This window comes from Haliaeetus albicilla, chromosome 2, assembly GCF_947461875.1.
Source record: "Haliaeetus albicilla chromosome 2, bHalAlb1.1, whole genome shotgun sequence".
Classification (NCBI taxonomy): domain Eukaryota; kingdom Metazoa; phylum Chordata; class Aves; order Accipitriformes; family Accipitridae; genus Haliaeetus; species Haliaeetus albicilla.
The window spans coordinates 12,726,281-12,750,474 of NC_091484.1; the positions used below are offsets into that span (position 1 = coordinate 12,726,281).

Sequence of the window (24,194 nt, forward strand, 5' to 3'; positions counted from 1 at the left end):
CTATGTTTGGACTATTCCTGACTAGTCACTTGAAGCTATGGACAGTTTGTATTTCAGTTCTCAGCTATTCATTTTTAAAAAGTGAAAGGAACTTTGTACAAAATAGGGCATTTTTTTAAATTTTTTTTTTTTTGCTTGCAGAGAAGGAAGATGGTGCCTATGCAGTTGTCCTTGCATGGGCAGCTTTCTGAGGCAGTTGATAACTGATCCTGTTAAAAGGCTATGTTTTATTGTTTTTAAAACCTTGTACATTCGTTCAGATTTTAAAAGCTGAAAAAGTGTTTGTACTGGAAAGGAAAAAAAATAAAGTATTTCTTGCTGAGGTTTCCAGGATCAAAATGACTTGTGTGGCTTTCAGAAAAGCAGAGCTAGACTTAAAGCACAGAGGCAGGCAGACTAGATGATTTACATTCTCACCCATGGTCAGGGAAGGAGAAGGTGGATGCCAAATCGGAGGAAGGAGCCCAGCAGTGCTCCTGCCTGTTTTGTTTTATGTAGTTACAGCTGAGAGCTCCCAGAGCAGGGGCAGCAGGCTGGATGAACACCCAGCAGGGCTGGCAACCAGATTTCAGAGAAGTCCCCCACCCAGCACGGAGACAGGCTGGTCGAGTCCCAGCCCAACCCTGCTTTAGGATAGCTGAGGTTTCCTTGAACGCTCCAATACAGGGGCACAGGAATAAGCTCCTGCTCTAGCGCAAGATCGTGGTAGCCTACTGGCACAGGAGAGATTCACCCCATGCACACACACATAAAGCCAGGGTTTGCTTCCTGTAATAAATCAATTTTGCAACATTACCTGAAGGTAGCAGGCAAAAAAATAAAAAGAGTCCTCTTCTAGTGCAGCTGCTCCACAGTCCAAGGAAGCTGTAGGTCCTGCTCCCATCTCCACCAAGACCAGACCCCCTTGGCAGGGCACTTCAGCAGGATAGGATAAACTCAACCACGTTTGTAAAAATGACACAGAGCCTGGCTCCCACTTCCATGCACAGGGCTACAGCAGACAAGAGGCAGCCTGGATTAAGGCACTATTTATTAATTGTTGCTGTTAGTGACTATTAGTGAAGAAAACTCAAAACCCCAGCAGCTTGCATCCACCTTAATGATTTGTTAAAACATGGGACAGCTCCAAGCCATCAGCTACTAAACTGCAGGTAGCTGGACTGTCTGGGAACAGTGGTCATACTGGAGATAGAAATAGCTATGCCAGAGGCTCAACAATAAATTAGACAGTAACCCATCACCACCTTTAAAGAAAGAGCCAGGCTTTAAAAGTGTTAAGAACATTAAGAGAAGACCAAGCTTATAGGAATTTCCATTTAGTAAATGGAGTTTTTGTAGAGTCAGAGCTCCCTCTTACCCCTCTTTGGCCCCCAGAGAAGGGGTGTTTCTAGTGCAGAACATGACCCGTATTAGAAGTGCAAAATGCCTGAGCAGCAAACAGGGAGGAGGAAATGCATCTGGAGCATCCAGTCCTGGCAGAGGACACACAGGAGAGCCCTGGGTCAGGTCTCTACAGGTAACGGGGTCAGGAGAAGTCCTCCAAGTCAACAGCAGGCAGTGGAGGTCTCCAGTAGGCAAAGTGGCTGTACTCTGGACACACCAGAGCGATGCTCCCACTCTGCCCCAGGGGAGGGAAGATCAGCTCCACCAGCTCTGACAGCCGCTCATACCTATGGGGGTAAGAAACAAGTTGCATTGGGGTCGTTGGGGCTTTGTTTGCTTTTCTACCCCATGAGATGCTTCTCTGGGTCAAAGCCAGGTTAACCCAAAGGTGCCGAGGAACAAGCACATCGCTTACGTTGACTTGTGGTTCTTCATGAGCTCCTGGATCAGCTCTCCCTTGGGGTTGACCGTGAATATGCGGCTCTCTGGCAGGCCCACTTGCTTGTAAGCGTAGACATCCTGCCCAAGGAAGGCCAGCCATGAAAGCTGCAGGAAGGCACCACCGCCACTTCAGCCCGAGCCCTCCCTCTGCCCCAGGAGACCCACTCACATTTGCTCTGTTCCCAAAGGCTGCGTAGAAGGGCAGCTTTGTGGCAAACAGGTTTTGGATGTCCATCAAGCAGGCGATCTTGAACACCTCTGGCTTCTTCTCAATCACCTCCCTGCAGCACAAGCAGCATGCACAGAGCAGAGGTCAGAGTGGCAACAGCTGGCCAAGACTGTGGGCAGCCAGGCTGTCAGGGGCTCAAAGAAGTGATTTGAAGGGCAAGAGAGGTTTTATGCACCGGGAGTTCTGCTGTGAAGCTCCAGGGAGGGCAGGCAGTTCCCCTCCTGCCTCCTACGAAAGGCATCCTGCAGCAAGGAGGCCAGAAGCAGTTTAAGGCTGTGACATCCCTCAGTGTTGAGCTGGGGAAGGGGGGTGCTGTCCCCAGGGACACAGGAGGTGCAGGGCTGGGGAGGAGGAGAGGATGCGGTACCTGTGGAAGGCGGAGAAGAGGCTGCTGGGGGCGAGCAGGATGGGGCCCTTGGGGAGGGCACAGCCTTGCTCGTTGACCCATTTGAGGTAGCCTTTGGTGATGTGTGCCATGCCGATCGCCCTGGCTGAGCAGTAGAGGAACTTGTAGCCATTCCTAGAGAGAGCACAGGGAAGCCCTCTGAGCTGTGCCCTGGACAAAGTGTCCTCCCTCTCCTGCTCTGAGGTGGAGGAGGAGGAAGAGGGAGGATGAGGCTGAATACCTGGCCTAAGCCCAAACCCTGTTCGTCCCTTCAGCAAGCAAGGCGGCTTCACAAATAACACGACTCACTCACCCTGAGACTCCGGCTAAGACAGATCTCCGCCTGCCTCACTGCTGGGAAGCCGCACCGGCGGGGGACCCCGTATCACCCTCCAGACCTTCCCAGCAGCCGCACGCCCATCCCGGCTAGAAAGCACCCTTTGCTGCTTGGTACCCATGCAACCGGATGGGACCCCCCAGGCCAGCACCTTTATCACACCGGGCTGCCTGCAGCTTGTGGGGGGCTGGACACAGCCCCTGCAGACCCCCGAGCTGCCAGCACGGCTGGATGGGCAGCTCGGGGAGAGGGGGTACGGCGCTTTTGCGGGCTCGGAGGTTGCAGGAGACAGCCGAGGTGGCAGCGAGGGCAGCCCCAGCCCCGCAGTAGCCCACCCGCAGCCCTCCGGGGAGCGGGAGCCCCGTGTCCCCCACCCCGGGGCCGGGACGAGCCATCCGCGGGCCCACAGTGCCTCTTAGTGGCCACAGGTGCCAGGGACGGAGCTGGAAGCCGGGCTCCGCCGGGTGCGGGTCGGTCCCCGGGGGTGTGGGAAGCGGTAGGTGGGCACCCAGAGAGGCAACCGGCACCGGTCCGCGGGGCTGGCGGTGCTGGGCGGACCCCCGTGCCGCTGCTGCACAGCGACCCAAAGGTATTCGGCTATGCCTGTGGCCTCCCAGGTGTAATCCTGTAAGATTTCACCTCCTTCAGTGCTCAGGTACATCGCCCCAGCAAAGCCTCCGCTGACACACGCTCCTCCCAGGGAAGGCAACGCAAGCATCTGCTCCGAGCACCCAGGGGACGCCCCCTGCTTTCACCCCCCAGCATCATCCAGACAGCACAGCAAGCATCAACCATCACCGGCGGCAGAAAATTAGACTATTTTGGCCAGCATCAGTAAGGAGCCCTGAATCTGTCTCCCACTCAGCCTCTCCTCCATCATCCTTCTGCTTCCCCTTGGCCTCAGTTGAAGCGATACCTACAGGTGGATTTTGTGGAAGAGCTTAGCAATCCCATGATGAGTCCAGTCTTTTCCCAGATGCGGCAAGATGTGCCCAAGAGCATCTGACCTATAAGGAAAGGAGAGCAGGTTAGGATGATCCAGCCTGGTGGGTACATGGAAGGCAATGGGGTTTGTGATCCCTCCTGGCTGTTTATGCAAGCCTTGAAAGGATACTTTCCCCTAACAGGTGGGAGCAGGGCTCTTTACTTGGTGATGGTGCCATCGATGTCCGAGATCACCACCTTGTCATCCCAGTTCCACAGGTAGATGGTGGCCTCACAGCGGCACGTGCCCTGGTACTGAGTCGTCACACTGAACGCCACCTCGTTGGGGCCATCCTGCAGTTTCAGCTTCCCCTGTGGCAAAGTGGGAACAAGTGTGGTGTACCAGCACTGATTTACACCAGTCCAAGGCTTGCCAGCTGGCCGGACTAGAGACCCCAAGCCTCTACAGGGTGGCCACCCAGGGTGAAATACTTGGATGCCCTATAAAAACATGAGGTCAGGAGTAGAGAAATCCCTGTTTAAGGCTTGTCTCACCCCTACACACACAAACAGGCAGTGAAGGAGGAGTAAAATACATACAATTTGTTCAGAGGAGAGCCGCAGGGATTTCTTGTAGGTTGGCAGAGATTTCTGTGTAGGGGCATCCATTGCTAACACGTCCCTGGAGTGCAGGGGCTCATCGTCACTGGATGACCCCTCTTCCTCCTGCCTATACAAAGAATGGAAGAGCATGTTGGCTTTACTCTCCAGACCATGGCTTTCCCCATGAGTACCAGGGCAGATTTGGAGGCGACCCAGGACAACCCACCCACCGGGAAGCAGCCATGAAGGAACTTGGCTGGACCGGGGTCAGCCAGAGCCTTAACAGAGCTTTCTGCCCTCACACATTAGGTAGATTGGGAATAAAAGGTCATTTAGGAGGAGAAGAGATTGGGAGCATGCACAGACTCCTAAAAGTAACCTAGGAGGGAGGCACTCACCTCTGCTGAGCAGAGTCAGGCTGCAGCGTCCCTATGTTGGCTTTCCCTGGCCTTGACTGCTGCTGCAGGCAGAGAGTAGTATCATTAGCATGTCAGTGCCAAGGGCAGGAGCAGAACCTGCTTTGCTTTACTGCCATTTGGAGCACCGATACCAGAAAAGAGGTGGCAATGCATCCCCCTGCCATCATAAGGACACTGCCCCAGGGAAGAGGAACCACAACCTGGTACTGTGGTGGGGCAGGGAGATCAGCAAACACATGTGGTGCCTGGGCTGTGGCACGAGGGGCATGTGACAAGAGGTCTCTCCATTACAAGGTCCACATTACCACTTTACCTGGTGTTGTTCTGCTGCTCAGGCATTAACAGACTCGAGGGGAGAGCAGCAAACTTCAGAAGTCACCTCACCAACAGGTCCCTCTGGCTGCCCTCATACTCAGCCTCAGACCATTCCCAGAACCCTGCTGCTCTCCTACACCCACCCCTGCCAGCCATCAGAATGACACCTGTCCCCTGGGGACACAGTTGTCACAACCACTGCTGCAAACACACCTCCTCTGCTGGGAATTCTTTCCTCCTCCAGGAGAACCACCACCTGCTGCCTTTCTTGGGCATCTTCTCCTTCACCAGTTGGTCAATGGTGCTCTGTGAATGTGGCAGAATACAGGATGAAGTCAGTGTCCTGGTTTCAGCTGGGATGTAGTTAACTGTCTTCCTAGTAGCTGGTACAGTGCTATGTTTTGAGTTCAGTATGGGAAGAATGTTGATAACACTGATGTTTTCAGTTGTTGCTCAGTAGTGTTTAGACTACAGTCAAGGATTTTTTCAGCTTCTCATGCCCAGCCAGGGCACCTGACCCAAACTGGCCAACAGTGTATTCCATACCATGTGACGTCCCATCTAGTTTAGGAACTGGGAAGTGGGGGGGGGGGAGGGATTCGCCGCTTGGGGACTGGCTGGGTGTCGGTCAGCGGGTGGTGAGCAATTGCCCTGCGCATCATTTGTACATTTCAATCCTTTTATTACTACTGTTGTCATTTTATTAGTGTTATCATTATCATTATTAGTCTCTTCTTTTCTGTTCTATTAAATCGTTCTTATCTCAACCCAGGAGTTTTATTTCTTTTCCTGATTTTCTCCCCCATCCCACTGGATGGGGGGGAGTGAGTGAGCGGCTGCGTGGTGCTTAGTTGCTGGCTGGGGTTAAACCACGACAGTCAGCCCTCAGCCCAGGGAGGCTCAGCTGCCAATAGGCTAAGGAGACCCTTGCCCAGGCAGGGTTTCCTTTGCCAGATTATTCACAGGGTAAGATGTGTGACTCCTGCCACACTGTGAGCTGAGGTGGTTTTGGGGTGAAGGGTACAATGACCAGTTCCCTTCATGCAGCTTGAAAAAAAAGATCTGGATGCCTTATTCCATACAACCCCAGCCAGGTCTACAGAGCCCTGGAGCGGGCTCATGGAGTCCCAGATCCTCCAGACTGCCAGGGCCCTTGGCTCTGGCCAGCCTTGCACAGATTCAACCATCAGAATAGGAGATTTTTGACAAGGAAATCTCTGCTCTCCAGGTATCAGTGGTACCCAGGTACCCAAAAGCCACCCTGAGGTCCTTCTGGGGGAAAGGACAGACCTCAGGGTTTGTGGGCTGGAGTGATGTTCAGCTCTGCCCGAGACTGCCCACAAAGCCCCAGATGGGTAGCTTGGCCTCTTGCAGCCCCACCGCACTCTTCAAGCCCTGCTGAGAAGCATGGCCAGTAAACGTGTTGTGCCACTGACCTCAGGAATGTTTCTCTGGAAAGCCTGCAGGGACAGGACCATGGGAGCAGCCACTGCCCAGTTGTAATACCTGGAAGAAGCAAGAAAGATGAGATCACCAGAACTCCTGGAGCAAGGGCTATTTTCAGATCGCCATCCTGCAGCATGGCCAGAAGGTCCCCTCCCACAACTACTGCAGTATAATCACTGTCTGGGATGGAGTCACACTCCTACAGGAGCTTTTCTGTAGGGACAAAGGGGCCACACTGCTCATCTCGGGATGAAGTGACAGGAAGAGCAGGCCACTCACTTCTTGTTGATCAGTATCACCAGGTTTGGGTCATCGATGAGTCCTGGATTCTCAGCAAACTGCTGGTAGGACACCATGTGCTTCATGAACTTCTCTGGTGGGAGAGCGGCTGTGTCATGCCAGTGGTATACATAATGGATTTCAGGACAGCAGATTCCCCCGCCCCTCCCACCTACCGCGGGAGATCTGCCTGCTGCCCCCCAGGCCTCCGCACAGCGACAGGGCAATCGCAGGCATCAAATCAGAATCAGAGTCCGTGGGACTGTTGGCAGGCAAGTCGGATGGCAGCTGGACACACAGGGGGTTGCTGGGGTCTGCCACAGGCCTTGAACTCTGCTCTGCATCACTACCAGCAAGAAAAGAAACAGTGGCAACATCAGGCAATAGCTTTAGACATACCTCTATCCTTTGCTCTAAGGGAATTGCTCAATAAGGTCTGAGCTTGGCCAGCTGGGGCAACCCATACCTCCTGGGGAAATAGAGAGCCACCTGCTCCTCATCCAGCTGGGAGAGGTCTTCCAGGTAAACGTCACTAGAACCCAAGTGAGGACTTCTTTTGATGGATCCTCAATGCACAGACAGAAGGGAAGAGAGCTTAACTGAATCACATTTCTAACCACCTCAGCATCTATCAAGAAAGCTAACAGCATTTTCCTCTATTATATTCGTATATCATATAAAGAAAGCATCTGTTTTCCTACTTGAAAAGCTGCCTTAAATCAACAGCGACGAAAGTACCTCAAGACACCTGCACAGGGATAAGACCACTTGCCAAGAGGACACAAAGGACAGGCCAAAGTCTTGCCTATGTTCTGCTATGCCAATCTGAAGGTGCTGCTTGAAGTTAGTACCATGCAAGATAACACTTTGTGATCTCCCTCTCTGTACAATGAGGAATCCCAAGCATCTCTTCTTCAGGGATACAATTTTGTTCTGAATTTGTGCTGGCTGGAAGAGTAAGGTTGGTTAGGACAAGTAACAACATAAAAGTCCTTAAATACACCATCAAGGGAGACATACGCATGCTTCGCTGTGATTTTCCACCTGACTTGGTGTGCTTGGGATGAAACACACATTAGATCAGGTGCCGCCAGACACTTCAAGTTAAGGTAAGGTCTACACTGCTGAGAAATCTTCTAAGTATGCAAAAGCAGAGACATTCAAGGGTGGACTTCAGGGAACATAAGGCAAGAAAGCCTTCCTTGGAAGCTGGGTGGACACTGAAAGGAGGAAACCTAAGGAATGTCTCTTCAAAGCAAAGGAGCTGGTAGCACATGGAGAAGGTAAAGCAAACATGTCACACCTTGAATACCCAGGGCAGTCATGAAGGAGTTACGCTGAATGAACAACCCAGCCCTCCACCCAAGTCAGATACATCTCTGGGCTCAAACACTGCTTCCAGCAGCACTAGTCACCCACTCACCTTGTCTCCTCTGACTTTCCAGCTGGGGCTCAGGGGCCTCCAAGCCCCCTGCAGCTCCCTCGAAGGGCTCCACATCTGGCTGAATGTCTGGCACAACACTTCTGCCTCCCTCCTGTTTCTCTTGTTGGGCTGAGGAGGCCTCCAACAAGCTCTCTTCCCCCACAGCACTGGGGATGTCCTTCAGTCTGGGGTGGCCATTCCCATCCTGGGGTGCGGGTAGTGGCTCAACAACAGACATAGCAGAGGAACAAGGTGTGCCCTGAGGTCCTGCTGGGCTTGAACCTCCTCCCAAACCTTCAGAGCTGGCAACAAGATGGGTTGCCTCATCCACTGGGACCGGTGTCGCAGAGACAGTGGTTGCTGCTGTAGCAATCGTCTTTGTGGACTTGGCTGGTTCAACTCGTTCAGATTTATTCACCTCAAGGAAAGCAGAAGAACAGGTTTGAGGACGGGAAGTTGCCCAAAGCATCAGGCAGAAGAGGACAACGCCTCTAAGTCTGCCTGGCCACAGGGTTCTCTACTTTCTGCAGGCCTTTCAGACATCCCCCTCCCACCAGCTGCTAGAGGAGAGCAAGAACAGGGACTCACCTGAGGGAGCCTTCCCCAGGTCCACTGCATGTGGGATTCAGCCCCTAGAGCAAAACTCTCCTGCGGCCTGATCTCCAGCTCAGAGTCACTTTTGGGAGAAGATGGATGGCTCAGAGTGGGGCTACAAAAAGAGAAGGGAATGTGGACCTCATCTACCCTACAGCCCCATGCTTTCCTATTACAGCAGGAACCCTGTAAGGTTGGTTTCCCATAGAGTCAGTTCTGCCCCATAAGACTATCACAAATGAGCAAGACCTATAGGAATCTGAGGCCCAAGGAAGCAAAGTGCTATGCCACCAGTTGTCTAGAAGCAGCTCAGCAGCAGAGGCAGAAAGGCCCTGCGCACACAGGCTGATTCTGTCTGTAACCATGGCCAGAAGTATCCCTTGTGGGCTCTGAGCGTTCCTCCAGCCACACTATATCAGGCCAGGAAAACCCTCCTCTCATGACACTCCCAAATCCATTTTCCTTATCACCTTCCCAGCCACAAGGCACATTCCCAGCTCTCACCAAAGCTGAGCAGATCGCCTTGGCTCTGCCCGTTACCTGTCCACAGAGGCCAGCTCCCCGTCAGAGTAAGGGTGCATCTCTGGGGACTGCAATGACCTGGTTTCTTCTTCAGGGAGATCAGCAAAGGAGAAATACACTGAATCACTGCAAAGGAGGAAAGAGGTCAGTTATGCTACTTTCAGGCACCAGCCTCCTCTCCTGGAAAGCTGGCAATACCCAACTTCACCATTTCCACTGGCTTTCTACTCCACAAGAGGCTAGGGTCCAATTTGGAAACACTTTCTCCATGTTTCAGCACTGCCGGGCACCACCGAGTGAACCTACAGGCTTGACCCACCACATCACCCTGCCCAGACCAAGCAGCTCACCTTGGGGCTGGCAGTTTGCACGGCTCCTCCACGGACATCTCGCTTTTGGTCTCCTCGCAGCCTTCTAACTCGGAGTCCACCACCTCCTTCCGCTTGGGCTTCCTCCTGCGTCGCCTCCTCTTGCGCAGGGTCGCTTCAGCACTGGAGGCCTCCTGCCCATGAGAGGGCTGAGCAGCATCCTCCGGGCTCTGCTCCGTGGGGATGGGGGATGTGCAGAGGCGGGAGGGGATGCTGCCCTGCAACAGGGATGGGAAGAGCCCATCAACTCCAGCACCCTCCTTTCCAGCCTGGCAGCTCATGGCTCTCGTCTATGCAACAGACACCACCAGCACAACCAACGCCACCGAGCCCTCAACTTGGGGGTGGTTTTGTGGCTAGGCCGATAAGGAAAGGTTTTGTATGTACAACACGTGAATAAAAAAAAAAAAGTAGGGCTATGCAGCCATAAGCTAAAGACATCTTTAACATCGGCAAGGAGAGGCAGGCAGGAGATGGCACCACAAGACCAGAATTACAAAAGCTGCAGACGGGATTCTGCTTTAGAGCCCTCTCCCTGCTCTCAAACCCAGCCCAAGCTAGCAGCGACCACAAGTCAGCCTGGGAGAGAGCTGCCAAGGTTTCTGGAAGCCACAACTAGTCTCATCCTGCCGCTTCCCAGTGGAGCGGGCAGCCTGCCACAGCATCTGGCTCACTCTCATCCCTGTCACAAGATCCCCCAAGAGGCCAACCTCCGAGGTATCTGCCTGGCTGGCCAGCAGCCATTCCCATTGATGGAGGCCAGTCTGAGATGCAGATATTTGGTCTAATGCTCCCTGAGGGTGCTCCAGTGCTCAGATCCTCTACACTGGTTGCAAGGTCCTTCAAGCAGGAACCTTTCTGGACACATGAAACATCAGAAGGGATAATGGAGTCACCGCAGTCCAAACCTGCTCCTTCCACCTCAAGCCTGCACTTCCAGGTGGTCACAGGAGGACACAGACCAGCAGCAACTCTTCATCACCAACCTCATTCTCCTCTGACTCCTGGACAAAGAAGGCCTCTCCATTGTCGCCCAGCTTCATGTGCAGGTCCACAGGCTCCCCATTGATTTCAATGTCGACCTGGTGAGGGGCAGAAGAAGCCTGTCCATCTGAACCCACTCACCCAAGAGTGTACAGGAAGGCACTTCCCCAGGGAGGGGATGAGTTGGGATTGCTCAGAGGGCTGACAGCCATCCAGCCTTTGAGGCAAGGGACCTCTCCCAACTTTCCTGGGAAGCACAGTCCTCTTTTGAAGAGTACGGGTTTCATTCAGGGGCATCCCCCCAAAAATTAGCAAGCACCCCTTTCAGCAGGGTTCCCATTCTCCCCAAACAAAGTTCTTCCATAACCTCTGGGTTATGGAAGATCCTAGGTCTGGAGACACCAGAGAGGAAGCATAATCCCAGGACAGGCACCACTTACCACCTTCTCCTTGGAGCGCAGCACACCCAGCTTCCCAAAACGCACGTGAAAAGGGGAGCACTGGAAGGAGTTATCAGGCTGCCTCACCACGACCACATCAATGCAGCCCGTCAGGGTGGCGGGATTCAGACCCCGGTACAGCTCCTTCACTGTGACAAAGACGGTCTCGGCAAGCTGCCCCACGTAGTTCATTGTTTGAGACTGCAAGTGAGAGACAGGAATAGACTCAGGTGGTGAAAAAGGGCTCCAGCAGCTAAATGCAATGCGAGTTTACTCTAGGAAAGTCATTTAACAGCTGCAAATACAGACCCATCATGGGGACAGGTAAGCCTCTAGGGAAACTGAGGCAAACACATGAAGGGCCTTGATGAAGATCATCCAGGGCCTCTGTGAGCACCAGAAAACAGGACAGAAGCCAGAGCACTAGTTATCACATTCAGCTTGGAGGAGAGAGACCTTTGCTATTGGGATGCACCATCACATCTGCCCCTTGGGAAGGCAAATACTAGCTCACAACAACACTTTGCAATCGAGCTGTCAACATCCCATTCAAACAAGAATTTGGTTGGCAGGAGACCTCCTGCTCTGCACTGTCCTTAAAAAAAAACCCTCAGGGCAGAGAGGTGGGAAGTCCAAGGAGCTGCTGCATACACCACATGCTCACATTGAACAGAATCCAAATCTAATGTTTCCCACTCAGAGGGGAAGGCATCCCACCTAGGCATTGCTGAATCAGCCAGACATGGCCCTTGTTAAAGCCAGAACTCCCTGGTCTCCATGTCTTGGCCCCTGCCGCCATTATTGATCTCCCCAGGGAATCCCAGCAAAGGGGCTTTGCTGCCTGGAGGGTACCAGGACAGCTCTGCAACTCTGTTTTCACAAGGCACTGCTGCACTCCAAGGTTGTGTGGCTCCTGGTTTTCATCAGCAAGAACACATGGAGGGAAAGCCTTGCCTGCTTCCCCCTCATCCTTTTGCCTGCTCACGTCCTCCAGCTTCTCACTCCCCAAGCGGAGACAACTCTTCTCCACTGCGCTGGAGGAAAGGCATGGCTGCAAAGGCAGAGATTCGTGTGGTCCGTGCTGGGGCTTGCAGCACAGCCAGGCCTCCAGCATGTGAGGTGGCATGCAGGCTCCAAATGGTTTATGTGCAGCCTCCCTTCCTGCAGCCCACCGCTGGCAGCTGCCTCCTGGTCAACACATTGAAATCCGCAGAGTATTTTCTTGCAGATCTGTGTTGGGGTGCTGGGTGTTGGTCCCAGTCTCTGGGACAGAGGAGCCCCTTGCTCCGTTTGCTCAGCACTCGGCATCAGCAGGACAGCAGCATCAGCAGGACGACGGTCTTGGTGTCAGCACATCACACCAGAGACTGGGAACCACAGAAGCTGAGCGCAGCTTCCCAAGCTGCCAGCTCTGCACCCCACCTTGCCCCAAGGAGAGGATGAGGACACAGAATAACCACTTCAGAAGGACCATGGATGAACTAAAGGAAGCCTCTTGAGCCAGCAGCACGATCAGACGATGGCATGGTGTCCCCAGGGGCTCTCAGCACAGCCCCCAGTGCACACCCAACCCATGGGGTGGCTGGTGAGAGTTGGTTCCTTACCCAAAGGGACGAGGACAAGCAGGTGCCACTGGATGAGCCCTCTGCCCCAGCAGGCACCCAGCCTCTCCGATCCGTTTTGCACAAGCTCAGCCCTGTCCCGTTCCCAGACATCCCTCCTGGAAGGCAGTCTGTGTGGGGAGACCTGGTCCCTGCTCCATGTCCTGTCCCCCCTGCCAGGAATAAGCCCAAAGCCCAGATCCTGCCCCGGGGGAGAGGGCAGGGAAGCGCTAGCCTGTTCCCGAAGCTTCGGTGCCTCCATCAGCTCTGCTGTGAGCGGGGCCAGGGTCACGGGGCCACCCACCAACCTGCTGAGCCCAGCTTTCCCCAGCATCGCTGCCGGGATGGGCAGCCCTCCAGCTGCCTTCCCCGCTGTGCTGCAGGGCCTGGCAGCAAACAGGAGAGAGCTCCTCGCTGCAGAGGAGGGGATTTTCAGAGAGGAGGAACAACTGGGCTGACCCCGATGCTCCCAGGGCCGTGCTGACGGGCTCCTGGCTGGGCTCTACATAGAGACAGACCTGAAAAGTGCATAGGGAAAATCCCAGGCAGATAAGCCTGCACAGCCCATAGGGTTTGGAGTGGGGGCTTGGAAAGAGTCCCCAGGAACAGCCCCACGCCGAGCAGCGCCTTCACAGTGAACAGAGTGCAAGGGCTTAGCACAGCGCTGCAGCCAGCCAGCAAAACATGCTGCCGAGCGCCTCGTGCCAGGGCCACGTCCCCGCTGCGAAGCCAGCGTGCCCCCCCCCAGGACTTCACGCCTCATTGCCTAAATGGGCAGCTGCTTGCTCCCCCAGCATCTGCCTGCACATTGCCGGGGATGTGCTCAGCCCCAGAGCTCGGGGCAGCGGGAAGGGGATGGTTCTGATAGTTTTCAGCTCAGTGAGTTTAACTCGCTGTGGGTTTCACCCAGGGCAACTGCAGACAGGCAGAGAACAGAGAGAAGAGGCTCAGCCTTCTCACAGCTCTCAGCCCCACCATGGATGGAGCGGGTCCATTCAGGAGAGGAAGAGTAAGTTACACTCTGAAGAGAGATTCATAGGCGGACAGGGCAGGAGAAGGGTTTTCAAGGGCACCAAGCCACATTCAACAAATAAGCCCTACAGAGGAACGGGGCATCCCCACCCCTCAACCCCAGAAACGGCAGGATCACAGCCCTTCACCACACGGCTCTAGCAAAGGGGGCAACCCTCCGCCATGGGGGCGACACAGCTCACATCCACCCCTCCAGCTAAAAAGCCTCCCCAAACAAGCCAGCTATTTCGCTAACACCAGCCTGCTCTGCTCCTAGGTGGCAGCCAGCCGGGCCACCCCACAAGCAGCACCCCCTTCCCACCCTGCACGGCCACGCTCCCCACCCACCACACGCTGCCAGCTGCCCGGCACCGTCCCCGTTACCTGGGCAGCTGCTGAACCTCAGCACCGCCTCAACTTTGGGGCGACCAGCCCCGAAATCCCAGGAGCTGCTCTCTACCGGCAAAAAAGCTCGCTCGCCTCAGCTCCTCCTCTCCCTACCGCTTCCTTCCTCTCACCTGAGCAAGGGGAGGGCCCCGGCTCCCAACCACCTCCCGGTTCTCCCGCCGGAGCAGCTGTGTCTCATTGCAACCGCCTCCTTGGCTCCAGCAGCTCCTGGCAGAGATGCCAACTGCCTTGCGCTGAGGGAGACCCTTCCTCCCTTCTTCTCCAACCCACCATCCCGCCAGGCCACTGCAGCCCAACCCACCGAGCTGGAATTTCCAGAGACAGTCCTTTCATTTTCCAGACCAGATCTCTCAGCGTTTAACCCCTCAGGGCACAAACTATACCAAACCCCAGATCTCAGGACCCGGGGCGGGGAGACCGAGCCCTCTGGAAAAGGTGCTCGCAGAGGCTGAGCGCACAGTTCTGGGGAAGATCTGCCCTTTAAAAGCTGCCTTGCAATGGCTGGAGAGCATCCTCACACAGCCGTGGCTGGGCTGAGAACAGTCCAGAGTGGGAAGCATATTGCTAAGGACCCTATGCCAGATGCTAATTTCTCCCTCCTCCATAGGGTCATAGGGATTGCTATAGGGTCATATGGACTAGGACCACGAAGAGTGGGTAGGGTGATAATTGCTGTGTTGCTCGCTTAATTGCTCCTGGATGTAAGACTGGGTGCACCTTGGCCAGATTTCGACTGGGAGGAACGTGGAAGGCGCTGGTGTGTCGTGCTTGTAGGGAGGAACGAGGCTTCACCAGAACCCAAGGGTTTAGGGCATTTTGAGGGATATTTTTAGCTGCCCCTCAGTAACTGCAAACTTTGGAAGAGTGAATTTGGGTGAGTTTATTTCATTGTGCAGCCTGGGACTGGGACCAAACTGGGACACCGGGACCTTTTGCACAAGCCAGCCTGTGCCCCTGGGCAAGCAGGGGAAGGCAGTGTTTCCTACCACGGCAGCACCGGCTGGGACACAGCTAATGTCGCCCACCTTTCTGCAAAATCCTCCGAGGCTGCTGCGGTGCCATGCCATACACCTTAGGGTGCCTAACTTGCCTACTGCACCCACCCTTGGCACTCCTGGGTGCAGCCCTGGGGGCTGTCACCAGAGGGTGGTGGCTTTCCCTCCATTTCTCCCAGCCTCTAGCCCTCCCCACCCTTCCCCTGCACCACAACTTCCCAGGGTGTGGGTACCCTGCACCCCAGCAGCCCCTGCCTGTGGCCCAATATCACCTCTCCACCTCCATCATTGTGGCTTTCTGCCTTTTTTTTTTTCTCCCTGGTTTTTTTTTTTTTTTTCCTGCCATGGCCTTAGGAAAGCTTTGGGACACAAAGAAGCACTGAGCATCATTTTACAGAGGCACCACCAAAGCTCACAGTGAAGTCCTAACAAGACATAAGGGAGGGAGTGGGTGGCCAAGCCCCAGGGGTTCCTCTGCCCTGCATTATCTCCAGTGGGATGAGAAAAGAGAGCATGAGTTGAAATAATAGCACAAAAAAACAGAGGCTTTGTGAACACTGAGCCTCTCCTGATCTCAATGGGCTTGGCAGCAGTGGGGAAGCAATGCAGGAATAGCCAGGTAGACTCAGGTGAGAAACTGAGGCAGTGGAGTTTTTTTGTGCTCCCAAAAAAGTGCATTGGCTCCCACCAGACTATGACTCCCCAAGGGCAGAGATGTGGCCAGTACGGGCTCTGCCCCACGACTGCCCGACCTGCTCTGCAAGTGATTCCCCAGCACCCTCTGCGCTGAGTTTTGGAGTGACATGGATTGAGTGGATGCAGCTCCTGGTCTGCACAAGAGATGGTGGCACTTTGGGGAACGAAGGCTCTTCTGCTGGTGTGCGCACAGGACTCTCCCACCCATCACTCGTGGAGCTGACATTGCTCTGTGAGAGCAAGGAAGTGCCAAAGCTGGAGGGAGGCTGCTTAGGACCTCTTTAGTCTGTGAGGAGAAGGGTCCAATCCACCTGAGCTGGTCACAGCTGATGGGCTGATCTGCAGAAATGCCACAGCTCATTCCCAGGCAAGCCCCGTTCCCTCCCTGCGTCCCACCTTCCTTAGCTGTGCCTTACTGGTAAGGTTGGTGGCAGTGGGAGGCACAGAGATCCCCCCCTGAGCCCATACAGTGCCAAGCACAGCCTGGACATGAGGTCCCAGACCCAATATGGGAACTTTCCTAAAGGCTGTGACAAACCAGCTAAGGAAGGAAGCCTGTTTTCCAGCAGCTTAATATTTTTGAGAGCTCTACCCCTCGGTGAAATTGGACAGAAAGCAGCTATTGTGGGTGGCCAGGCACGGCTGCGCTCCCTGAGGAAGGCGGGCTGGCACTGGGCAGTACCAGCTCCTGACCCCAGTGGGGCTCGTGGGGAGCCCGGGGTGGGCAGCTGCCACCAAACCCCACAGCCCATGGCCAGGTCCCCAGGCACTCACACCCAGTGGGGAAGGAACCTGCTGTAACCTCAGTCTAGATACCTTGGGATGTGACATCGCAGGTGCTTTGTCGACACTTTGTCTTAGACTAGAGCTTGGTGATGCCACCGGAGTGGGTCTCACCCAGGGCAGTGGTTTACACCCTGCAGACCCTGGGGCTGTAACGCAAACCCCAGGGCTGGAACACAAAAGCAAGGACAAATCTGGGCTGCAGATGCCTGGTACCTGGTCAAAAATGCTGCAGAGGACATTTCAGCACAGGACACCATTTATTCCTTAGCCAGCTGAATGCATCCTCAGGTGAGCACAGAGAAGGAAGGCAAAGCCAGCACAAGTTCAGCCTTGCTGTGGCTCCAAGCCCCCACCCTCTGGACACAGGGGTGAGCACTTGGCACTCAGGCACCCTGCAGAAGTAGCTTCCCCCATCACTTACCTCCAAGGCTCCTTGCTCAGCTGGTTTTCCCCACTGGCCCTTACGCTCATCCCCCAGTGCCCCTGCAGCAGATCCCCAGCTGTGCCATGGCCATACTTGGTGATGTCCACACCTCCCTCTGTGCTACCCTGCAATCCAGCCCCAGGGCATTTTACTTACCTCTTCTTCCCTTCTTTCTCCTCCAAAAAGCTTAATGGACTTTTAATTGCCACGGTAATTTTTTGCAAAGCCATACAATTATTCTTGGTTCCTGCCAGCTGCTTTTCACATCTACTCTTGCTCCCCCCTTCCTTTTTTTGGAAGGTGAGCCCTGCACATCCATTACTCCCTGGCCTTGTAAACCTGAGCACACCAATTTCTCTGTGCATCCTCTGCATCCTCCCCCCAGGAGCTGCTCCGACAGGGAGACGTTTCTTCCCCCATTTGGGAACTCCACAACCCGCAGATGTTTGCAATGAGCCTTTGCAAAAGAAGACGGCTTTTTTTTATTAGTCAACCCAGATGCAATATTTTCAGCTCCTTGCATTCCAAAAACCTCACACCCATGTCCATCTTGGCGGCCTTCATCCTTCATCCCTGGTGCTCCCCACCCGTCTTGGATCGCAGCCTTCACCCCACATGGTGTAGCAGCACAGCTGGCTGCACTCTGGCCCCTCGGTACTGCCTTGCAGGCCATGCTGTGCCTCACCGGCTGGCAGTGCTGAAAACCATAATCCCAGCATTTCCAGCGCCTCTCCAGAAAAACTCCATCCATCCAGTTGGCAGTTGGGAGCACCCCAGGCACTTGCTGCCCGGGAGACTCCTAAATTTTCCTCTGTCCCAGAAAAACAAGTCATGTCTTCAGTCACAGGGCGGGAGAGGGGACAAGTCCTGTCAAAGACAGGCTTGTTTTTCCCCTTCTTTGTATTTCGACAGCTGCTGCAGATGAGCCAGGCCACAGCCAATTCTTCGGCTGCCTCCAAGGTGGGGGTTGCTGGGGGTTTTGCCTTCTCCTTCAGTCATCACATTATTTCTCCAGGATTTTCCCAGCTGCTTAAGCTCATCTTTGAGCAGCCCAGCAGTCCCTCGGGACACTTCTCCTTGGATCCCCCCCTTGCTGCCTGCTTCTTCATGGGCCTGGGGTGAAATGTCTGGAGGAAGGGTGGATGATCTGGCTGCAAGAGCGAGCTGGGAAGCTGTCCTCCATGCTGGCTGAGACCTAACACAACTCAGCTCATCAGAGACACTGCAGAGGAGCTAGAAGCTCTCCCGGATGGGAGGGGAACTGAGTTGACAGAAAAGGTGTCTTTGCTGACAAGCGACGCTGGGGCTGGGACAGAAGCAATTCTTCCAGCCACGGGGCTCAGCTAGTAGCTGGGGACACCGGTACTGTTTGATGGCTGGAAGCCCGCCTTGCCAAGCCACTTACTGCAGCACCCAAACCCTCTTCCCACCCCTGAGCCAGGGAGCAGTGTTCTCCTGCCCCCTTTCCCACACCGGAAGGATGCTCCGGGACATCGCTGCTCTGGGGCACAACGTTCTGATGGTCACTAGCCTGGCTCGTTTCTCCCTGGGTCTGCTCTGTCCTTTCACTTCACCAGTGTCCCCCTTACACTGGGGTTTCCTGTGATGCCGGCAAAATCCAGGCAGCAGCCAGTCAGGCTGAGGCACGGCTGCAAAGATGCCTTTTCCCGAATGCTGTGCACAGAGCAGGACACTGCAAGCACCAAATGTCAGGTGAGAGATGGCCAGAGCCATTGAGTTTACTGGGCTGGGTGACCTAGATGTGGGGCTGACAGCTGTCAATCAGCCCAGCAGGTCCAAGGTCCCTGTGCCAGGCAGCTTCCTGGAGCAGCTCCCTGCTGCTGGCAGGGCTGTCACCCCTAACTGACATCCCCACACTGTGACCCTCCAGAGAATTCCTGCCAGAGGCTGGGACATGAAAGGGCTTTCCCGTTATCACGGCCCCTTCTCCCAGCAGACAGAAGCAGCCTTTTAAGAGCAGGGGGAGCGTGGGGAAGGCTGGCAGAGCTTCCAGCCTCTCTCAGCTGGCCAGGCAGGGGCTCCCATTTCCTTCCCCAGATCAACAAAGAGCTCCAGAGGCTTGTGAAAGGGGTGATTCAGCAAAAGAGGACGAGAGTAGAGGCAGAAACACCAAGTCAGCACAGCTGGATGGGGTGAAATTCTCATCCTGTGAAAGCCACGGGGAGCAAGGCTCAGGTGTCCTGCTCCCTTGGGGATGGGGGCAATTCCTGGAGGTCCAGCAGCTCTGAGTCCAGGCCCCAGAGCCACGAATACAACAGGAAAACAGTGTTGTTGGGTTTTTGTTTTTTTTCCATTCCCAGAAAGATCAGGTCAGACTGGCCTGGCATGTGACGGAGTGGGTGGGAAAGCCATTTTGCCTGAAAAGGAGGAAATGCCATCCTGTCCGCCAATCACAAGCATTGAAAAAGCTGAATTACGGCCACAGGACTGGTTGAAAACCATCCGTTCTGGTTTATAAACATGCTCTGCTGATTTGGCCCCTAGTTTCTGACCTGTTAAAAGTTCACATTTCTTCCGTAAACACAAAGGGTTCAAGCTTACTTAAAAAGAAAAGCCAGAAAGCTGCAATTCCCACACAGTCACGTGGCTCCAGGAGCCAGGGCTCGCAGAGAAATTCAGCCACGCTCTAAAACCAGGAGAGCTGATAGCCCTGAGCACTACAGGGTCCTGAAAAATGAAGTCTCTGAACTTGCGATGCACTGAGAGCCCTTAGCTTTTTTGTCCCAGCTGCTGATAATCCAGACCTGCGCTCTAAAGCCAACAGCTTTAGATAAGCAACATCATATTTACATCAACGTAACTGTGAGCAGAGTCTGACCATTAGCTCCAAATCCAGGAAAAGCGGAATGACGTCCACATTTAGGCAGCTGGAAAATCTTTTATCTTTCGTCCAAAGCTGGTGTCTTATTTCAAGACAGATGATGTTTCCAAGCCACACTTTTTTTAAAAAATAGTTGGTGCTCTGTTCGATCCCCGACCTGCTCGTGGCACGCTATTATTAAATGCTGCCAAAACCCTTGGGGTGCAGCGGTTTGGCCCCCCCAGGAGCGCCTCTCCAGCCCCGGGGAGCACAGCAGTGCCCAGAGCCGCTCACCCTGCAGCTGGACCCACAGAGCCCCTGGAGCAAACTCCCTCCCCCGGGGGGGGGGCGAAGACCGGGAGCAGGAACGAACAGGGCGCTTCCAGCCACCAAACCACCAGTGCACAGCTGGATGGCGTGGAATTCCCATCCCGTGAAAGCCACGGGAGTAAAGCTCAGGCGTCCTGCTCCCTCAGGGACGGGGGCAATTCCTGGAGGTCCATCCAGGCTCCGTCGGGGCTGGTGCAAGGAGCGGAGCTGCCCACCCGAGAGCTGCTCACGGCCGGGCGGGTTTTCTTGGTAGCACCGACCGTGCTCGCGAACCCACCCCGTGGCACACGCGTGGCCCATCGCCCTCCTCGCCGCCCCACGCGCGAGCCCAGCGTGCCGACAGCAGGGCACAGGGCCCCGCCGTGTGTCCCCCCGGCCAGGCTCCGCACAGCCGGTTCAGCTCCCTAAACCGGCCCGAGCCACCCGCTCCGCTTCGGATGGGGCAAGGCGCTGAGCCGCGGCAGCGAGGCGACGCGGCGGGGGGGGAGCAGGGCCCCGGTACGCCCAGGGCACCCGCTGCCCTCGGCGCCCGCCGCAGGCCCGCGCCATCCTCCCCCACGGCTGGCTGCACGCTCGTCGTCATCCTCCCGGTGTCCGGTGCGTAACGCCGCCCCGCTCAGGCCCCCGGCGCCCGCGCCCCACGAACCCCCGGGTGCCTGGTACGCGCTCCCGGGCACGCACCTGCTGACCTCCCCGGGGCCGCGCCCCCGCTGCGCGCCCCCGCCGCCCAGCCCCGCTGCGCGCACCCGCGGCGCGCACCCGGCGCACGCGCGCCGCCGCCACCCCCCCCCCCCGCAGCGCACGTGCCCAGCGCTCGCCGCCTCTGCCGGTGCACGGACCCGGTGCGAACGCTCACCGCCCTCCCCGCCGCACAGTCCCCGGCGCTAGGCGCTACACCGCCCCCCCCCGCACAGCGCGCGCGCACAGCCGGTGCCAACGCTGCACCGCCCTCCCCGGTGCAGGCGGCCGGTGCAGCCGCCCGGTGACCGGTACCCCGCGCGCGCCGCCCCGCCGCCAGCTGAGCCGCGCGCAAGCGCGCGCACCGCCCCGCGCCGCCCCGCCCCGCCCCGGCCCGGCTCCGGTGACGTCACCCCCGCTCCCCCCCCCCCCCCCCCCCCCCCAGCCCGGCGATGGAGCCTGGCTAATGCCGGTGTGTGTCGCGCCCGCCCGCCCCGCGCTCCCCCCGCCCCCCGCCGATGCCTGGGCTCGGCGGCGCCCGCCCGGCCGCCCCGCTGCGCTGCCCGCCCCGCCCGCCCCGCGCTCGCCGCCGGGGCCGGGGCCTCCGCCGGACCGCGCCGAGCCGAACCGCCACGGCGGCCCGGGGACCTGCCGCGGGTGAGTGCCGAGCGCCCGGCGCGGCGGGGAGGGTCCCGCGCCCCTCGCCTCGCCTCGCCGCCGCGGTGTCGTCCCCCCCCCGCCCCGTTCCGCGGGAGCTGCCCCCGGGGACCGCGGACCCCGGGCAGGTGCGGGGGGCCGGGGGCGAGGCGCTCCCACGGCCCCCTCCCCTTGCCGGGCGCCCACCCGGGGGTCGGGACACGCGTGTCGTCCCTGTCGTCCGTCTGTCCGTCCCCCCCCACCTCCGCCGCCGCCCCGGTGCGCCCAGCCCTGCCGCGGGCCGGGGAGCCGGCGAGCTGCGCTGCCCTTTGCTGCGACCGGCTCGCCAGCAATTAAAATTTAAATTAAAATAAATTAAATTAAAAATCTGCCGGCGGCCGCCCGGCCGCTGAGGGAGCTCTGCGTGAGCGCCCGGCTGTGTGGGGCTGCCCGGGACGCGGCTGCCTCTCCCTTGGGGCAGTCTGGGTTGGGTTTTTTTTTTGTTGTTGTTTTCTTTAGTCTGGGTCTTTAGAGGGAAAAAAGTCCTTTTTTCCAGCCCTTGCTGGCTGCTTGCTCCGGGGACTGAGGGGCGGCAGACCCCACTCGTGTCGCAGTTGGAGGTTAGGAGGGTTGGTCATGAGTGGGGGTTTTTTTGTGGCTCCTGGTGTTGCAACGGTGCCAGGTTTAATGTGCCTGGTCTTGGGACAAACAGGGATGTGAGCAGATGGCATCTCCCTCTTCACACAGGTAGGAAAACCGAGCCCCTGCTAAGTGAGGTGCCCGGGGCCGCGTAGGAAATCTGTGGCGAAGCTGGGACTAAACCCCAGATCCCTCCGTCCTGATTTCCCGTTCGGTGCTTTTGTTGCCTGGCTGAGGACGGTGGTTTAACCTCGCACCCCTGTGCTGCCGGGGTAAAGTCCTGCTTGGGCTATGGCAGCTCCCGATCTGGGCTCCTGCGGTGGCAGCCGGACGTGTGGCCAGGTGCCAGCGGGCTGAGGCCTCTCCGCTCCAAGCGGCGGGTTTGGGGAGCGGAGACGTTTTGGTAAGGGGGATGCGGGTCCAACGCGGAGAGTGGGCACGCGCCCCTTGGGCATCGTGTTTGCTTGGATGGCTGGCGTGTCTGAGAAGTGACTACGCAGTTCGTGCTCGGGGCTTTAAACTCTATCCCCTGGTTCAGGGCATGCTTAGTCTGTGCCCTCGAGACTCGAGCAATAAGGTTTTTCCAAGGGGTCCTCTTCTATTCTGGTTACGAGATGGGAAACTTTTGGGGGAGAGGTGGGTGATGTGTCTCGTTAGGCCGACTGATATATCTGGAAAAAAGCCATATACAAGCCCATCCTGAGCTGCGTTTTCCCATTTCTGCTCCCCTAAGGGAGTGGGCTCTGCCCGGCTGTGGGCTTTCCCCTCTGCCCAGCGTGGGAGGGTGGCTCCAGCTGGGCAGGGAGGGTTTTGCTGCTGGTCTCCCTGACCACCTCCTCCGGCTGCAGTCCCCAACTGAGGATTGCGGTGTCCTAAGGAACGATTCTCCACGGATAGGAAGCCAGAAGTTTACTTCATTATTTGGAACAGCTTATTCTAGACTAATTTCTCTTTAAGAGATGAGGAGGAGGAAAAAAACCCCAGATGATCAGAAGCATTTTATTTACCATAGAAGAAAACAGCAATTTAACGATAACTTCTATTAACTAGGTTGGGTCCGTGACCTTGATGTATTTTACAACTTGGGATGTGTAGCTGAGAAGAGGGAGCGGACTGTTCCAGTCTGTTCATTGTTTCCTCTTAGTTCATCCCAGTAACTCACAGCACATGGATGCCCACACAGTTTTGGAGTCCTGACCCACCTTTGGGGGTGGGAGAGAGGAGGCTGTTGGACTGTGTTTTGCTTCAGAGACAACCTAATCTGTAGCTTCTGTTAATTATATTATAGATGGGTTGGGGTTTAGCATAGGTTTTTCTGACAGGGCTCAGCCTCCGCAATTCTTGCTACCGTAAGAAAGCTGTAGTAACTTGAAGCCCCAAAGTCACTCGCAGGAGCACATCTCTATCAATAAAACCCTTGTTGCAAAGCCAAGCAAAACCAGCCCCGTGGGGGCTGCTGGCTTTCGTTGGGGAAGTGCAAGGACCGATGCAGGCAGTGCTGACAGCCGGGAGCGGGGAAGCCTGGAGCAGGTGAGCTGGGCTGGTAGGAAGAGCCATCTGGGTTGTCAGTGGGAGGAGATTTAAACAGCAGTGTGGCTTCGGTTCTCCTTTATACAAATGTGTCCCCTCGCTCCGCAGGAAGGTTTTCTTTCCTTCTATTTTGACCTCCTCTTCCTCCCCTCCAAAAATGTGGTGCCCTTGTGTATGCAAGCTTTATCATCCACCTCGGTTACTATGGTGTTACTACGTAAAAGCAGCTTGTCTCGTAGCTCCTGGAATTATCCACAACTTGGGTTTACAGTCCAACCCGGGGACGGGGGTCTGCATTTGTCCCTTGTCAAGCCTTTCCCTGTTTGTGTGCTGGGATGGGTCCAGAGGCAGCATCCTTTGCAGGGCACGGCAGTGGCTCGGTCCCCCAGGAGCCTTCTCTGGGTTAGTGGGCACGAGGAGCCCGCTGCTGCGTGCGAGGCTGTTGCGTAGGTGCGTCACTTGCTATTTCCAAACGTGGGGCTGTATTCTGGGCAGTGATGAGCCCTGGAAGACCCGCTCGTGTTCATCCCCTCCAGGGACTGGGCTG

General features: G+C 56.2%; 2 protein-coding genes across 6 annotated transcripts in view; one reads left to right on the forward strand and one right to left on the reverse strand.

Moving 5' to 3' along the window:
• Nucleotides 1-207: 207 nt before the first annotated feature.
• LPIN3 (lipin 3) lies at nt 208-21,050 on the reverse strand. 3 transcript variants are annotated; one of them, XM_069806835.1, is made up of 20 exons: nt 21,021-21,050; nt 11,093-11,293; nt 10,655-10,750; nt 9,651-9,886; nt 9,319-9,426; nt 8,773-8,893; nt 8,185-8,602; nt 7,228-7,327; nt 6,938-7,107; nt 6,762-6,855; nt 6,473-6,542; nt 5,250-5,342; nt 4,701-4,762; nt 4,300-4,429; nt 3,923-4,071; nt 3,696-3,782; nt 2,421-2,573; nt 1,994-2,105; nt 1,799-1,902; nt 208-1,670 (listed from the first exon to the last, which is right to left on the reverse strand). In XM_069806835.1, exons 2-20 carry the CDS (start codon nt 11,282-11,284, stop codon nt 1,526-1,528), a joined length of 2,640 nt encoding a protein of 879 aa, XP_069662936.1. In that variant the 5' UTR covers nt 11,285-11,293; nt 21,021-21,050; the 3' UTR covers nt 208-1,525. The 3 variants fall into 3 exon arrangements, with proteins under 3 accessions (XP_069662936.1, XP_069662945.1, XP_069662928.1); XM_069806844.1 differs by lacking the exon at nt 21,021-21,050 and adding an exon at nt 14,089-14,202 and having other exon boundaries at nt 4,701-4,759; XM_069806827.1 differs by lacking the exon at nt 21,021-21,050 and adding an exon at nt 14,089-14,202.
• Nucleotides 21,051-21,368: 318 nt separating this feature from the next.
• The window catches only part of ZHX3 (zinc fingers and homeoboxes 3), a 51,721-nt gene continuing 48,895 nt past the window's right edge, over nt 21,369-24,194 (forward strand). For all 3 annotated transcript variants that reach the window (XR_011328761.1, XM_069806912.1, XM_069806898.1), the window contains exon 1: nt 21,369-21,499. The gene's annotated coding sequence lies outside the window, so the exon portion shown is untranslated. The remainder of the gene's footprint in view (nt 21,500-24,194) is intronic.

Bases quoted from the DNA above. Each gene is read 5' to 3' on its own strand.
- LPIN3 (XM_069806835.1), bottom strand. From the start codon at position 11,284: ATGAACTACGTGGGGCAGCTTGCCGAGACCGTCTTTGTCACAGTGAAG. The intron at 8,603-8,772 runs GTGAGTCCCTGT...GCTTTCCTTGAG, and splicing joins CCTGGGGAAGGCTCCCTCAG to GTGAATAAATCTGAACGAGT. The intron at 4,763-5,249 runs GTGTGTTTGCAG...CTCTGCCTGCAG, and splicing joins AAGAATTCCCAGCAGAGGAG to CAGCAGTCAAGGCCAGGGAA.